At 39.1% G+C, this 17660-nt stretch overlaps 1 protein-coding gene across 2 annotated transcripts in view; it reads left to right on the plus strand.

The window, feature by feature from the left end:
• PDXDC1 (pyridoxal dependent decarboxylase domain containing 1) overlaps nucleotides 1-17660 on the plus strand; it is a gene marked incomplete at its 3' end in the record, with an annotated part of 51436 nt that overhangs the window by 23268 nt on the left and 10508 nt on the right. For both annotated transcript variants that reach the window (XM_084881123.1, XM_084881124.1), the window contains exons 7-15: nucleotides 532-600; nucleotides 1135-1213; nucleotides 5416-5500; nucleotides 6780-6828; nucleotides 6980-7081; nucleotides 7928-8053; nucleotides 11059-11109; nucleotides 13236-13299; nucleotides 16128-16216. In XM_084881123.1, the coding sequence (XP_084737249.1) occupies nucleotides 532-600; nucleotides 1135-1213; nucleotides 5416-5500; nucleotides 6780-6828; nucleotides 6980-7081; nucleotides 7928-8053; nucleotides 11059-11109; nucleotides 13236-13299; nucleotides 16128-16216 (714 nt within the window). The remainder of the gene's footprint in view (nucleotides 1-531; nucleotides 601-1134; nucleotides 1214-5415; nucleotides 5501-6779; nucleotides 6829-6979; nucleotides 7082-7927; nucleotides 8054-11058; nucleotides 11110-13235; nucleotides 13300-16127; nucleotides 16217-17660) is intronic.

The following is a 17660-nucleotide window of genomic DNA, read 5'->3' on the forward strand; positions in this document are numbered from 1 at the left end:
GGACCCTGAAATTATCCTCCCAAATGCTCAGGGTTCAGTTGTTTCCAGTTTGTAAGTGTTTTTTGGTATATAGAATTTAGAAAACTTTACATTGTCTCTGGCCTCTTGTAAGACATCTCAACTCCTGGAAATTCACCCTTTTTTTGGCTTAGCTTTCTAGATGTATTTTAATATCTATTTATAATAAGACTTCCTAAGGACAGAGATTGCTTACAAAGAATAAATATGACTTGTCTTGGAGCCACAATCTTTTTTTAAAATATATTTTTATTGATTTCAGAGAGGAAGGGAAAGGGAGAGAGAGATAGAAACATTAATGATAAGAGAAAATCATTAATAGGCTGCCTCCTGCATGTCCCCCATTGGAGATTGAATTCACAACCTGGGAATGTACCTGGTTTGATCAGGAATCAAACCGTGACCTCACTCAACCACTGAGCCAGACAGGCTGGGTGGAGTTAGAATCCTTTGAGGGCATAAGTGAATGGTGACAAGGAGTTTTCTTGTAAAACTGTATGCTTCTTCTTACAGCTTGGCTTCCCCTTCCCCTGCTTGTCTCGTGTGCCCTGTAACACTATGTTTGGATCCCAGCATCAGATGGTGAGTTCTCCTTTTGGTTTGTAAAGTAATATGGAATTGTGTTTTGAAACTGTCTTTCTTTTAACTGAAGTTTTGTTTGCTGCCCTCCAGATAATTCTTAGCTTATTCATTTATTGCTTTGATCTTCCCATGCATACTGAAGCCAGAGCAAAAGGGATAGGTTTTGGGTTTCTGCATTTCTTTTTTCTAGATAGTCAGATTTTCTATACGTTAATTCAGATGCATTAATGAGTAATATTAGAGATATATTTTTTATTGATAGTTGAGAGAACAGTTTCTTTAAACATACATGTTTAAAACAATAAAATGTTGACTATATATATGCACTTTTTAACTAATAACATTTAACTGATTTTTCTAGTTAGTCTTCAGGAAAAGTATTTGATTTTAACATCTATGACTAGAGAAACTAGAAAAATTGTCAAGAATTGATTGATTTTGAGAGTCAGGTACTTCTTTTGGAAGTTGTAATTCTCATTGAATAACTTTTATGTTGATTGCCTCATGTTTTTATGATTTATCTTTTAATCCCAGGATATTGCCCTCCTGGAAAAACTGATTAAAGATGATATTGAACGAGGAAAACTGCCCCTGTTGCTTGTTGCAAATGCTGGTAGGTAGCATGAAGCTGAATCTCACATTTTGAAAATAGAAGAGAGAGGCTAAGTACTTAGTCTGAAAAAGACCAAATCTTAAGAAATGTTTGTGTGCCACACGCTTTATATAGTCTGTATGAGTTCTGTGGTAAGAATTATAATAGTAAAGTTGGCTCATTTGATTCCCTTTAATTGTTGATTCCCTTTAATTGTTGCTACTTTTGTGTGTATACCTTCTCATTAAGGTTGTAAGGACTCCTTTACTCCTTTCTTCATGTGCTTCTTTCCTAAGTTGAATTTTGAAATGTCATACTTAAATGTGCACCTTGTAGACAGCAGCTGCTCTGCGTACCGTATTGTGTTTAACATTGTACTTGAAGTTCTAGACCAGTGGTTGCCAGCCGCTGGTCTGTGGACCACTGGTGATCCATGAGGTCCTGAAAGTTGATGACTGCTGTTCTAGACAGTCTAATAAATAAGAAAAATAATTAAATAACATAGAGATTGGAAAGAAGAATCAAATGTCTTTGCTTGCAAATAGCATGATTGTACAGGTAGAAAGTTGTAAGGAAATCAAAGAAAAGCCATTGGAACCAATCGAATCTATTAAAATTGCAGAATTTTGTATACTAACGATGAACAATTGAAATTAAAATGTCATTCATTATAGCATCAAAAAAAATGAGAACTTCATGGATAAGTTTAAGAAATAAATGCAAGATATGTACACTGAAAACTACAAAACATTGCTGGGAGAAATTCAAGAAGACCCAAATGAATGTAATTATATGTCATGTGCATGATTGAAAGACTCAATATTATTAAATTAAATCTCACCAAATTAATCTATTTATTCAGCTTAATCCATATCAAAATCTCAGCACAATTTGTAGAAATTGGTGAATCTTACTGAAATTGATAAGCTGATTCTAAAATTTATATGAGAATACAAGAGATCTAAGAATAGCCAAAATAATTTTGAAAAGAACAAAATTGGAAGACTTACCCTATCTGACTTTTAGACTTATTATAAGCTAGTCCTAATAAAGAGAGAGTGATTAATTGAAGAGAATAGACTCACATGTATATGATCACTTATTGTTATAAAGATGCCAAGGTTATTCAACGGAGAAAGTATAGTCTTTCCACCAGTGGTCTTGGGACAATTGGATATCCATGTGAAGAAAAGATTGAACCTTAATCTTTACCTCACTCTGTATACAAAAATTAATTATAAATGGTTCATAGACCTAGACATATAAGCCATGACACTAAAACTTCTTGAAGAAAATATAGAAGATCTTTGTGATCTTGTATTAGGGAAAGATATCTTATGACACAAAAGGCATGAGCCTATAAGTTGGACTTTATCACAGATTAAAGACTTATGCTGCTTAAGATACTCTACCTGTTAAGAAAATGAAAAGGCAAATTACAGACTGGGGAGAAATGTTTGCAAAACATTTTTTTTTGATGAAGGACTTGATCAAAATACATAAGTTTTACCATTTAGTATTAGGAAGACAAATAATATAATTTTTTAAATGAACAAGAGATTTGAATAGACACTTCACCAAAGAAAATGTATGAATGTTTAACCACTTAAAAGATGCTTAACATCATTAGTTATTAGTGAAATACAAATTAAAACCACAATGAAATTGATAAGCTGATTCTAAAATTTATATGAGAATACATTCTAGCAGATATGTAAACTACTATTTACATATCTGCTAGAATGAGAGAAAGAAAAAAGAAATACAGTGTCAAATGCTGATGAGAACACAAAACACCCGGAACTCTCATACACGGCTGGTAGGGAGCAGATAATGCTACAGCACCTCTGGAAAAACAGTTTGGCAGTTCCTCAAAAGGTTAAACATAAAATTAGCATATGATCCATTAGTCCCATTTGTAGGTATTTATCAATGAGAAAAGAACACATATATCCACACAAAGAATTGTATGCAGAACTCATAACTGGAAACAATCCAGGTGTCCTTTACCTTGTGAATGGATAAACAGGTTGTATCCATCTCGTGGGCTGCTAAGCAGTATGTAGGAATAGTACTAATATACATAACAGGGATGAATTTCAAAAGCATGCTAACTGCAAAAGGCCAGACAGAAGTTATATAGCATATGATTGATATGAAATTCTAAAAAAAAAAAAAAAAAAAAAAAAGGACAAAAATACAGTGACAGAAAACAGGTCAGGACTGTGGCCAGTGGGGAGCAGAGAAAAGAGTGACACCTCGGGAGTGGGGGGAAGATACAAGGTGCTTTTGGGGTGATGGAAGTATTCTCTACCTTGATTGTGTTGGTGGTTACACACTGGATACATTTGGCAAAATTCATTGAACGGTACACTAAAATGAGTGGATTTTATTGCATGTAAGTTATACTTCAATCAATAAAGCTAATTAGAGTTGCCCCTTGGCCAGAGGGGATAAGTTCCAGGACCCCTGCTCTCCTTGGACACCAAAATCCACAGGTGCTCAAGTCCCTGTATAAAGTCGTGTAACATATATGCTACAGCAGGATATGCCTCCATATCCCTTCATTTGTGTGCATTCAGCATAGTGCTTGGTGTGTGGCAGGTTCACGTTTTGCTTTTTGGAACTCCCTGGGATTTTTTCCCTGAATATTTTAAATTCACAGTTGATTGAATCTGTGGGTTCAGATACATATGGCCAACTGTATTTAAAAAATAGTAATAAACAGAAAAATGTATATCTACCTTATTGTTATTAAGAAAATCACCACTTCCTGCCTGACTTAGCATGTCATATCTTCAAAAATAAACCCACCCATATTCAGTCATTTGATAGATGGGAGAGGCTACAGTTTGCACATGACTGAGTGATTTACCAATATGATTACACGGCTGTCGCCAGAATACACATTGCAGAGGTTAGCTAGCAGACACTCCCAGAGAAACTTAAAAAGAGAATCTGAATATAGTCAAGTCACTAAAACATAACACTATGCTTTATGTTTTGATGGGTCATGTGACACAGGCCATGCATTGGCCTTCGTTGTTGTTTCAACTAAACAATTATGTCAAGATTTTATTTTTTAATTGAGACAGACCCGTATGTAGGGAAACAGTTTTCAGCCCTTTTCCTAGCATAAACCCTGAACAAGAACCACTTGCGTCACTTGCGAGTGTGTTGAGGCAGTTGGTAAGGGTTTAAAATCTTATTAGGTGGGATCCTGCTAACTGGAAATTTAAGATAGTTGGGAGAATACTTGGCTCTGTATTTTACTTATGATCTGAGAAGAGGGATCTGCCCAATAAAAGCTATAATGTAAACTAATTACCAAAGGGATGGGTTAAAATATTTAATATGTTCAAGCTGACTTCAAAACACATATTCTATATTAAAATGAAGAACCTCCAAATTTGGTTGAAAACATCTCAAATTCAGTATACACCTAAATATAAAATAGCCCAAAAGTGGCAAAAAGTTAGGGTAGAACAGACTATTCTGGGGCAAATGCTAACAGAACAAAAGTATTTAAGCAGTGTTAGTGTGAGATAAAGTAGACTTCATATTAATTTTAATTTATATAATTTAAGAGATAACAGTTATGAACACTTATGAACATAACTTTGAAATATATAAAGGCAGACTAAAGGAAAAATTGATAGAATATAAGTATAAATTGGCAAGCCTACAATCTTGGTCGGAGGCTTCAATATACTTCTCATGAAACAACAAACCACGTATATAGAAAATAAGTATATAGGGGATTTAAATAACACAATTTACAAGCTTTTTTATAGATACATATAATAAAGAATACATACTCTTCAAAACTTGAATCATCAATTTGCAAAAGTTGATTTTAAGCCAGTCCACAAAGATCTTTTTTTAAAAAAAAAAAAATACATTTTTGTTTATTTCGGAGAGGGAGAGAGAGATAGAAACATCAATGTTGAGGATCATTGATTGGCTGCCTCCTGCACGCTCCTACTGGGGATCTATATAGCTGGAAACCCCAGCATGTGCCTTTGACCAGAATGGATCCCAGGATCCTTCAGTCCGCAGGCTGACGCTCTGTCCACTAAGCCAAACTGGCTAGACAAGAAAATCTTAATAAAACAGATACAATGTTCAGTCACAGGGGTATATTGTATATAATCATGCTTTAAAGACTCAGAAAATATTTGTTCCTTTTAGTACTATCTTTTTGTGTGTGTGCTTTATCTTAGGAACTGCAGCGGTAGGACACACAGATAAGATTGGGCGTTTGAAAGAACTCTGTGAGCAGTATGGCATATGGCTCCATGTGGAGGGGTGAGTGGAAGGTGGGATTGGCTCCATGAGTGGTCTGCACACCGTGCTCATGAGGAGTGGACATCCCCGCTCTCACTTTGTCATGACATTTTTCGCTAAGGCCTCTTTGGGTTGCAAATAACAAGAAAACCAAATTGGCTTAAGTGAGAAGAGATTTTATTGGTTCATATAACTAACAATAAAACAGTGCTAGGATTGGCTTTAGGCACATCATCAATCAGGAGTCAGTGTGTCATTCTCCCCTCCCCCACACCACCACCATCAATCACTTGGTTTAATCTCTTTTGTGTTGGCTCACCTATAGATAGACTTTCCTGTTATGGTCCAGAGTAGCTGCAGCAGCTCTAGCCTTTTTTCCAGTTTGTGTCCAGTAGGTCAGAAGCCCAAGGAAAAATATCTAACCAACCACTGTAGCCAGGGAAATGTAGTTTAGGTTATTTGCCCACCTCTGGAGCCGGTGGTGGTATCTCCTCTGCCCAAAGCTGTGGTCTAATAAAGGAGATTGGGGTGATTTCCCAGAAAGTCATTGGAGTGCTGCTAAGAGGGGGAGAGGACGCAGGGTAACCAAAGTAGTCCTTACCCAGCACATCATGCACGGAAGGTTTCTTTATTTTATTCCTCTGGGGAAGATGACTGGATAGTAATAGCTGTGAGATACAAGACCCATCACACCAAATAAGCAGGAAATACCCCTGAACTACATTTTGATTAAAATGGATTTTCAAGGTATTCCTGAAATTTGTATGTACCGTGTTTCCCCGAAAATAAGACCTAGCGCATGGTAAGATAAGACATCCCCTGAAAATAAGACCTAGTGCAACTTTGGGAGAAAAAATTAATATAAGACACTGTCTTATTTTCGGGGAAACAGGGTACCACATTTTCTGTTGCTCTTATAAAGCTAATAACACAGCTGAAAGATAGCAGTCTCTCGCTCTCTCTTATTTATTTATTTATTTATTTATTTATTTATTTATTTTTATTTATTTTTAAATATTTTATTGATTTTTTACAGAGAGGAAGAGAGAGGGATAGAGAGTTAGAAACATCGATGAGAGAGAATCATCGATCAGCTGCCTCTTACACACCCCCTACCGGGGATGTGCCCGCAACCAAGGTACATGCCCTTGACCGGAATTGAACCTTGGATTTTTCAGTCTGCAGGCTGATGTCTATCCACTGAGCCAAACCTGTTTCGGCTCTCGCTCTTTTTTAAATGCATACTTAGTGAATAAGCAGTAAAGGATTCATTCTTAGATTGGTGTGTTTTTTCTTCCAGTGTGAATCTAGCAACATTGGCTCTGGGTTATGTCTCCTCGTCAGTGCTGGTATGTTGTTGATTTACCAAATATTGAATTTTAAAGAAGGAATTTTAAATCTTTTAATTCCTGGTGGCTTTCGTGGTTTTTATGAATGCAGGAGGGTGTTGGGTTTCATGTATTCTAATTGTCTAACAAAAAGCTGTTCTCTCTTTGGTAGGCTGCAACCAAATGTGATAGCATGACATTGACTCCAGGCCCGTGGCTGGGTTTGCCAGCAGTTCCTGCAGTCACTCTTTATAAACATGATGATCCTGCCTTGGTAAGCTTACTCTTAACTGACAAGGAGTGCTCATAATCATTATTGGTTTTGGGGGCAAAAACACAGAAAAACAAAGGAAATGGTGAAAAGTTCCCTTAATGTCACTTCTGTAATTTTTTACTCTCAAAAACTATTATTAACAGAAGTGAAACTGTACCACATGTATTTTTTCTACTTATTTTTCCCATACTTCCCTGTGTGTATAAAGAACACATGATGTCTTATGACTACATAATATTCTATTACTTTAATACCACGATTTACTTAATCGTTCTCCATTTGTGAACTTTTAGGATGTTTTCAAATTTTTGTTATTGAAATCATGAGCATCTTTCTGTGTTTCAAATTATTTCCTTAGAATAGGTTCCCAGAAGTGGCATTCCTGTCAGAGTGGTGCAAGTGCTTAGTTCACCTTGTCTAGAAGGTTGTAGAGGAATGGTCTTGATAGTGACCAGTTAGTGACAGGCTCATGCAAAACAAGCTTTAAGTGATTCTTGCTACAACAGTTGATGTCTTGTCCAATTGGTAAGGACCATGTATTTGAGGACGATCAGAACCACCTTGAAAGGGGTTGCCTGAGAGCTCCCTTTCTGGGATATGACTCATTCAGATCCTCATCCTGGCTTTGTCACATCTTAGACATGAAACCTCGGGCAAAGCAAGGTTTCTGAGTTAAGTTGTTTGGAATAGTTACTTCACAGAGTTGTTGGATGATTCAATGAATAATACAAGCCAAGTTCCTGGCATAGCATCTGACCCATACTAAGTGCCTAGTAAATGGTAACTAGTTAATTCTGTTATATGCTTTCATTGACTTTGTTTAAAAACTCATATTGGCTTTTTTAGACTTTAGTTGCCGGTCTCACATCAAATAAACCAGCGGACAAACTCCGTGCCCTGCCACTGTGGTTGTCTTTACAGTACTTGGGTCTGGATGGGATTGTGGAGAGGATTAAGCATGCCTGCCAACTGGTGAGTAGAAATCTGAAGTTTAAATGAGTCACAAATAATACTCCATGGCAAAGCAGAGTCAGAAAAATACTTCAGTCATTTAATTTACTCTCCATCCAATACCTTGCCTGGATTTCCTGATTCATAAGCAAGTGGATTAATAGCTCTGCATATGTTTCTTGTTCAGAGTTCTAGGAGAGACTGATGAGGTTGTCCCAGCATCTTTGTACATATGAAATCTGATTAAAATGAATGCTATTGTCGCCCTAGCCTAGTGGTCAGCAAACTGCGGCTCCTGAGCCACATGCGGCTCTTTGGCCCCTTGAATGTGGCTCTTCCACAAAATACCACGTGTGGGTGCGTCCATACAGTGCAATTGAAACTTCATGGCCCATGTGCAGAAGTCGGTTTTCGGCTTTCAAAAGAAATTTCAAATCATTGTACTGTTGATATTTGGTTCTATTAACTAAGGAGTTTGACAACCACTGCCATAGCTGGTTTGGCTCAGTGAACAGAGCTTTGGCCTCTGGACTGAAGGGTCCCAGTTTCAATTCCAGTCAAGGGCACATGCCCAGGTTGTGGACTTAATCCCCAGTAGGGGGATGTGCAAGAGGCAGCTAGTTAGTGATTCTCTCTCATCATTGATGTTTCTCTCTCTCTCTTCATTTCCTCTCTGAATTCAGTAAAATATATATATATATATATATTTTTAAATGAATGCTGTTGTCAGCATAGAATGAGGGAAAAAGTCACAAGAGGACAGCCACGGAGTGGAAAAGGATTCAGAAAGGGGCATAAATGTTCCACTTGACTGACTGGTCCTTGAGGGTAAAGGAATATGATGGTTAGGGTTGATTATGGATGGCATGTACCTTTTTAACATCATCTGGCTTGAGTTCTCTCATAGCAAGACTTTGAGGGACAATTTTAATTCTGTTTCTCTTTGAGGTGTTCTAATTTTGAAAAATATATAATTACTAGAGGCCCAGTGCACAAATTCATGTACCAATGGGGTCCCTCGGCTTGCCCTGCGGAATCGGGCTGAAATTGGCTTTCCGACAACCCCTGAGGGGTCCCAGATTGCAAGAGGGTGCAGGCCAGGCCAAGGGACCCGACTGATGAATACTTGGAGCCAGGGAGTGATGTGGGAGGTTGGCCAGCCAGGGAGGGACCACGGGAGGACTCCCAGCCTGTCTCGCTCAGTCCTGATTGTCTGGACCCCAGCAGCAAGCTTATCTACCGGTTAGAGTGTCTTCCCCCTGGTGCCCAAGGCACATCATAGTAAGTGGTTGAGCAGCCTTAGCAAATCATTGGCATATTGTGCTTTGATGGTTGAAAGGCCAACTGGTCAACTGGACACTTAGCATATCAGGCTTTTATTATATAAGAGTACAGGCCCAATGCACAAATATTCATGCAAGATAGGCCTCCCTTCCCTTGGCTGCCGGCACCGGCTTTCGTCCAGCACCTGGGCTGCTTCCTCCCTCTGGCCTCCCACAGGCACCCATGACTCGGGCTGGCTTCCCTGGGGCCCAGCTTCGTCAGGAAGATCGTCCAGAATGATGTCCAGAAGACATCCAGTCTAATTTGCATATTACCCTTCTGTTATTATAGATGTTGAGGTTTAGAAAGCAAAAAACACCTCATAATTATTCAGTTTGAGAGCGGAGTCCTGCCAAAGTCTAAAAGCATGACATCACCTCTGTATACCTGTTTTCTTACCTGTAAATAGGGATAATGATATAACAGAGGATTGTTCTGAGGACTTAGTGAATTGATGCATATAAAGCTCTTACACTAGTGCCTAATCAAGTTATAATAGGTTTAAAAGTAAATCTTTGGCTGAAACCAGTTTGGCTCAGTGGATAGAGCGTCAGCCTGCGAACTGAAAGGTCCCAAGTTCGATTCTGGTCAAGGGCATGTACCTGGGTTTCGGGCACATCCCCAGTAGGAGGTGTGCAAGAGGCAGCTGGTCAATGATTCTCTCTCATCGATGTTTCTAACTTTCTATCTCTCTCTCTTCCTCTCTGTAAAAAATCAATAAAATATATTTTTTTTAAAAAGTAAATCTTTGGCCCTGCTCAGTGCACATGTGTCAAACACAAGGCCCGCGGGCCAAATCCAGCCCGCCAGGCCTTGCAATGTGGCCCGCACCGCGCTGTCATCACTGCACTCCGCTGTCAGTTTATGACATTGTCAGTTTATGACTGTTCAGTAAACCATTCGGCCCGCGATTTAGGCTGGATTTTAGATTTTGGCCCCTTCTCTGATTGAGTTCGACACCCCTAGGTTAGAGTGTCAGCCACAGACCAAATAGTCTCAGGTTCAATTCCTGGTTGAGGGCACATGCCTCAGTTGCAGGCTCAATCCCTGGCCCTGGTTGGGGTGCATATGGGAGGCAGCAAGTCAATGTATCTCTCCCATATTGCTACTTCTCTCTCTTTTTTTTCTCTGTCTTCACTCCCTCCTTTTCTCTCTCTCCCTCTCCCTTCCCTCCCTTCCACTCTCTCTAAAAATAAAAAATAAAAAATCAGTGGGGAAAATATCCTCAGATGAGGATTAAAATATAATCCTACCTAATAAAAGAGTAATATGCAAAGTAACCATCATTCCACTGCAAAGCCACACCCACCAGCCATTCAGAGCGAGTATGCAAATTAACCCCAACCAAGATGGCTGCAGCCACAGAGAGCAGTTGAGAGGCTTGAGTTTCCCTGGCAATAGAGGAAGCCAAGCTTTCCACACACCCTGGCTGGCCTGGGCCTCCACTCAAGGATACAAAGTTTCAATTATAGATGGTAAACAAATTCAAATAGGGCAGCCACTGAGCAAGTATGGGGCTTGGCTTGGCTCCAGGCTACAAAGTTTCAGTTGTAGAAGATAAATAAATTTCAGATACCAGGGCTTTATCTGCACAAGATCCTTTTTTTGCAACCCTGCAAAGAACTCATGAAAATTGCTTCTTAATATGTTCTTGTCAATGTAATAGAATTACTTAACCTGTTTTTTATTTTTGTTATTTACAGAGTCAACGGTTGCAAGAAAGTTTGAAGAAAGTGAATCACATCAAAATTTTGGTATAGTATAAAATTTAATCCGTTTTTGAAGTAAATAACTTTTTAAAAAATACGTACTTTTAATTGATTTCAGAAAGGAGAGATAGGGAGAGGGAGAGAGAAACATCAATGAAGAGAGAGTCATTGATTGGCTGCCTCCTGCACACCCACTACTGGGGATCAAGCCCGCAACACAGGCCTGTGCCATGATTAGGAGTCAAACTGATCCCCTGGTTCATAGGTCAACACTCAACCACTGAGTCACACTATCTGGGCTCCCATTTTTGATCCTGTTAGTTGAATCCTTGGATATGGAGCCCATAGGTATGGAGGGTCAACTGTATAACCCTGTACAATATTTCTTATGCACACTGGCATTTAAGACCATGGAGCTCAAAGAAATAAAATTTTAAAAGCCTATATATACAAAGTCTTGGCACTCGAATCATTCTGCCTTATCCTGAGGATGGGAGAATGGGTATAGAATTTTGACACTCTTCTTCCTGTTTCCTTATTGGGCTTATTCATCCTATTAAGTCCCCCTGACTTTAAAATATTAATGGATTGCTGAAACCGGTTTGGCTCAGTGGATAGAGCATCGGCCTGTGGACTGAAAGGTCCCAGGTTTGATTCTGGTCAAGGGCATGTACCTTGGTTGCAGGCACATCCCCAGTAGGGGGTGTGCAAGAGGCAGCTGATCGATGATTCTCTGTCATCGATGTTTCTAACTCTCTGTCCCTCTCCCTTCCTCTCTGTAAAAAATCAATAAAATATATTAAAAAAATAAAATATTAATGGATTTATTTTTATGAAAGTTAAAGAAATAATAGATGTGAAGACACAGGAATTGGCTTAATAAATAGAAGATTTGAATATATATTGTGTTTGATCTGAATGACATCCAGTAGAGAAAATCGTGGGTTGTCAACTTTCTGTCATCTTCCCAAGTTAGCATTTTCTGTTGTGGCCCTATGAATGAGACATCATTCACAGAGCTTTGGAAAATAGGTTTTAATGACTATAATAGTAGTACAGAATTTTTAATGCTTAGAGATCTTTCTTCCCATGTTTCTCTCTCCCTCATCTCCCAAAGTACCAGAGTCTGTCAAGGGCATTGTAGCTCCCTTTGTATCTTGACTCCACAGTGAAGCTGATGGCCAGCTGTGTATTTGTTCAGTGAGAACATGAACTTAGCATTGGTTTATCTTAATGCAGTGAATGTTTTCATCTGTTATGAAATCCATTAATGAAGTTGGTTGCCTGATGCCTGTCCTGAATATAAGTTCCACTTCAGTGATTTAGAACAGCAGTTGCCAACCTTTCGAACCTCACGGACCCCAGTGGTCCACAGACCACCGGTTGGCTACCGCTGATTTAGAAAATACATAGATTCCATTCTAGACTGTGGTTATCTACATTACCAACAGGACTTGCATTCTGTTTGGGGAGTTTGAAAAGATAAAAGTCCTTGTTTTTCCTTTTTTCTATGAGTATAAAAAGTTCCAGTCAATCCTGGCTGATTGAGTTAGCATCATTTTTGGATACTTAAAAGCTTTGGCTCTCTCAGCACTGATTCTAGTTCAACTTTTTCCTTGCCTTTTTTGATCTTTAATGTTATAATGACTTATAGTTACCCATTGTTATTAAAATTTCCTTCTACTTTCAGTGTAGCAGTATCACTTACTGTATTTTCTTTTTTTTTTTTTTCAGTGTCACTTACTGTAATTCAGCAATATATTCTCAGAATTAACATAATTATTTACTGAACCCTTGATTTTTGTTTCTCTAACAACTGAAATTAGCCTTTAAACTTAAGTGTTTATTAAGAAAATATAGCTGAAATCGGTTTGGCTCAGTGGATAGAGCGACAGTCTGCGGACAGGTTCGATTCCAGTCAAGGGCATGTACATTGGTTGCGGGCACATCCCTGGTAGGGGGTGTGCAAGAGGCAGCTGGTCGATGTTCCTCTCTCATTGACGTTTCTAGCTCTCTATCCCACTTCCTTCCTCTTTGTGGAAAATCAATAAAATATATTTAAAAAAAAAAAAAGAAAATATAAAATCTCTAGCTGGTTTTTCAAACTCTGTTTCATTTTGTAAGTGTATGAAATGTGATATTACTGGGTAATGTCAGATTCTATTTTTCAGGTGGAAGATGAGCTCAGTTCTCCAGTAGTAGTGTTTAGGTTTTTCCAGGAATTACCGGGCTCAGGTAAGTGATTTTAAAAAGAGTGTTACTTTTGTGTTTGTGTTTAAGGGCTTTTAATTTTAAACTATTTCAAGTAAAATACGTAGTCCAAAATATTTTGATTACTAAAATCTTTGGTCTTTATTTCAGAAAAATTTGATAATTTTCGTAAAAACTCGAGACCTAAATGCCTTAGCATTTTATCAGTAATTTCCTATGGTAAACCAGTGGTTTTCAAATTCTGGTGTCTGCACAAGTACTGGAATGAATGATAAAGAATCCCTTGAAAATAGAGGTTGGGGGCCCTGCTTAGTAGGTATTTTGATTTAATAGGTTGGATCTAGGAATCTCTATTTTGTAGAATGTCCCAAGTGCCACCAGCCTAGTTCAGGCCACAGTCCCCTCTCACTCACCTGTCAAATTGGTACACCCCTCATCCCATTCCAGACCATTCTCTACATGGCAGTCCGAGTGAGCATTGCAAGTGGAAGTCACATCGCATCACTCTCTGGAATCTTACTGTTTCAGTTGAATGAGGTCCGGGCTCTGTGCTAGGTCTTGTAAGGCCTACAGTTCTAGCCTTTGCCTTTTCTGACTTCTTAGGCCACTTTTCCTCCTGCTCACTAGAGTAAGATCTTTACACTACTGTTCCCCCCCTCTAGTACATTTCCCCTCATCTTCTGGCTGACTTCTCCATTTAGGTCTCCATAATGTCTACCTCCTCAGAGAGGCCTTCCCTGCCTGTGAGAGCCCCCCTTCTTGCATGACACTCAAAGCAATATTAGTGATTTCATTTCGTTCTTTTTTTATATATATATATATTTTATTGATTTTACACAGAGAGGAATTGAGAGGGACAGAGAGTTAGAAACGTCGATGAGAGAGAAACACTGACCAGCTGCCTCTTGCACACACCCCACTGGGGATGTGCCCGCAACCAAGGTACATGCCCTTGACCGGAATCGAACCCGGGACCTTTCAGTCCGCAGGCCGACGCTCTACCACTGAGCCAAACCAGTCCCGGCTCATTTCGTTCTTTATGGTCTGTTTCCTCAAGTAGAGTGTAAACTCCAAGATGAAAAAAAACCTTATCAGTCTTATATCCTTTGGGCCCGACTCAGCTCCTGGCATGAGTAGTCATCCAGATTGTTTGATGAGTAGAGGCTGGTTCTGTTTTGAAGCCCAGCTATTGGGTGATTTCTCTGATTTACTTTGCATAGTGCTTAGTTGATAATTTATAATATTATTCTTTGATTTCCTTTTAAAAATATATATTCTATTGATTTTTCACAGACAGGAAGGGAGAGAGATAGAGAGTTAGAAACATCAATGAGAAACATCTATCAGCTGTCTCCTGCACACCCCCTACTGGTGATGTGCCCAAAACCATGGTACATGTCCTTGACCAGAATCTAACCTGGAACTCTTCAGTCTGCAGGACAATACTCTATCCACTGAGCCAAACTGGTCAGGGCTGCTTTGATTTTTTTTTTTTTTTTAATCCCTTGATAGAAAACTTTTAAAATAAAGTTAAGAACTCTAGTTGTAGCCGAAACCAGTTTGGCTCTATCCACTGAAAGGTCCCAGGTTCGATTCCAGTCAAGGGCATGTACATTGGTTGCAGGTACATCCCCGTAGAGGGTGTGCAGAAGGCAGCTAATTGATGTCTCTCTCATCAATGTTTCTAACTCTCTGTCCCTCTCCCTTCCTCTCTGTAAAAAATCAATAAAATATATACTTTAAAAAAAAAAAGAACTCTAGTTATATGAATATATTCAAGGGCTATATTTTTCATGAAAAAAAGTAACATTTAATTTAGTAAGATACATTTATTTTTAAATTGTGACTTAATAAACAAAGTTTGTCAGCTTAACTATTATAGGTACAATTCAGTAGTATTAAGTATATTCATATTGTTGTACTGCAGGTCTCCAGAATTTTTTTATCTTGCAAAACTGACCCTCTACCTATTAAACAGCATCTCCATTTTCTTCCTCTTCCCAACACCTGGCAAACACCATTGAACTTCAGTTTCTATTAATTTGACATCTTTGGGTGCATCATAAAAGCAGAAGCATGCAGCACTTGTCCTTTGTGATTGCTTATTTCACTTAGAGTAGTGTCCTCAAGGTTCATCCATACTGAGCCTGTGACAGAATTTCCTTCCTTTCTACCGTTTCCCCGAAAATAAGACAGTGTCTTATATTAATTTTTGCTCCCAAAGATGTGCTAGGTCTTATTTTCAGGGGATGTCTTATTTTTCCATGAAGAAGAATACGGTACACATTTATTGTTAAATGAAAATAAAGGAAATTTATTACCTGTATACGGTACAGTAGTACGATAGTTGTCAACACAAACCAGACAAACTGTGAATCCTACAGTATCAAGAATTTACTCATTTATTCAATGACAATCATGTCATCATCTTCTGGAACATCATCATAACAATCCAATTCCTGAATTTCCTGGTGAATTTCTTGTGACTCCATTTCTTTCAGAATCAGTGGACCAAATCTCATGTTTAGCAATAGCATTCTGAGACAGAGCCTAGGGGGGGGGGGCCTTATTTTTGGGGGGATGCCTTATATTTCACTCAGAAGGAAACCTGTAAGTAGGTCTTATTTTTGGAGGATGTCTTATTTTCGGGGAAACACGGTAAGGCTGAATTATAGTCCATGAATGTATACACCACATTTTGTGCATCCATTCATGTAAGATACACATTAGATTTCCATATTATTTGAAACTGTTGTGTGGGTTAATGTTAGAAGCTAAAGAAAATGAGTTGGAGGGTTGCCTTTTTTAGTTTGCTGTTTCTGGGAAGTGAATCCTTTCCTGTTTGGTTTCAGATCCAGTGCTTAAAGCTGTCCCAGCACCCAACATGGCCCCTTCAACAGTTGGCCGGGAGGGACACTCCTGTGATGCACTGAATCGCTGGGTAAGAATGGCAGTTGTGCGCTTTACGTGGCCATGTCTGGGCAATGAGACCCAGCGGAGGAGCCTCCTGTGAGGGCGTTGGGCTTGATCCTGGGGTTCTGTCCCTAATCAGGTCACTGCCTCCCGTACTGCATGGTTCTGGCAAGTCTTCCCAACATATTTCCTCATGTGACCATTTCTTTGCTGTTAAAACAACATGCACAGTGTAGGTTACAGTGCAGCCACTTTGGGGTTCTGGTGAGGGTCCGTGGTGACACCAGAAAGCACATAAGCCAGAGGCCCCTGAACACCGCCGGCAGTCTGGCAGTATGAATAGAGGCGTTGTGCTCTGGCTGCTTTTTGACACTAAAATTGTACCTCCAAGGATCTCAGCCTAAAGAATGTTCTAAACAATGTAAGGATGTTTAGCACAATATTATAAATCCTAGCAAAACATTGGACATGCCAACCTAGGACATTTGGTGAATAATGTCCATACAGTGACGTTCAAAAGAACCACATTAAACCATGTGTCTGGGTGTTTATGAAAGAAGGAAAATGGTCATCAGTTATATGAAAAATGTAGATTACAACCCAGTGTGTAGATTATCCTGGTTTATGACAACAATAAGGCATGCACACACACATACACAGGGAGGAAGACATTGTGTATATGCCACATGACATTAGTGGCATATTTTGGGTGATTTTTATTCACTTGGTTTACCTATATTTCCTAGATTTTTCTACAATGAACTTAGGCTTTTTAATTAAGAATAGATGTAAAATTTACTGTTTTTAAAAAGGAATTATGATAGCATTCAAAGAAAATCATAAGATCAAAGGACCTTAACCGGTGTAGCTTAGTGGTTGAGCACTGACCTATGAACCAGGAGGTCACGGTTCGATTCCCAGTCAGGGCACAGGCCAAGGTTTTGGGCTCAATCCCCAGTGGGGAGCATGCAAGAGGCAGCTAATTGATGACTCTCTCTCATTATTGCTGTTTCTATCTCTTGCCCTCTCCCTTAAATCAGTAAAAACATATATTTTTTAAAAAGGTAAGATTTCTGCCCTAACTGGTTTGGCTCAGTGGATAGAGCGTCAGCCTGCAGACACAAGGGTCCCAGGTTTGATTCCGGTCTTGGTTGTGACACGTCCCCAACGGGGGTGTGCAGGAGGCAGCTGATTAATGTTTCTGTCTCCTCGATGTTTCTAACTCTCTCTTCCTCTCCCTTCCTGTCTGTGAAAAATCAATAAAATATATTTTAAATAAAAATAAAAAGGTAAGATTTCCTTTTTAAAAAATATATATACTTTATTGATCTTTTACAGAGAGGAAGGGAGAGGGACAGAGAGTCAGAAACATCGATGAGAGAGAAACATCGATCAGCTGCCTCCTGCACACCCCCTGCAGGGGATGTGCCCGCAACCAAGGCACATGCCCTTGACCGGAATCGAACCTGGGA

Source organism: Pipistrellus hanaki, assembly GCF_964339955.1.
Source record: "Pipistrellus hanaki genome assembly, chromosome: 4".
Lineage (NCBI taxonomy): Eukaryota > Metazoa > Chordata > Mammalia > Chiroptera > Vespertilionidae > Pipistrellus > Pipistrellus hanaki.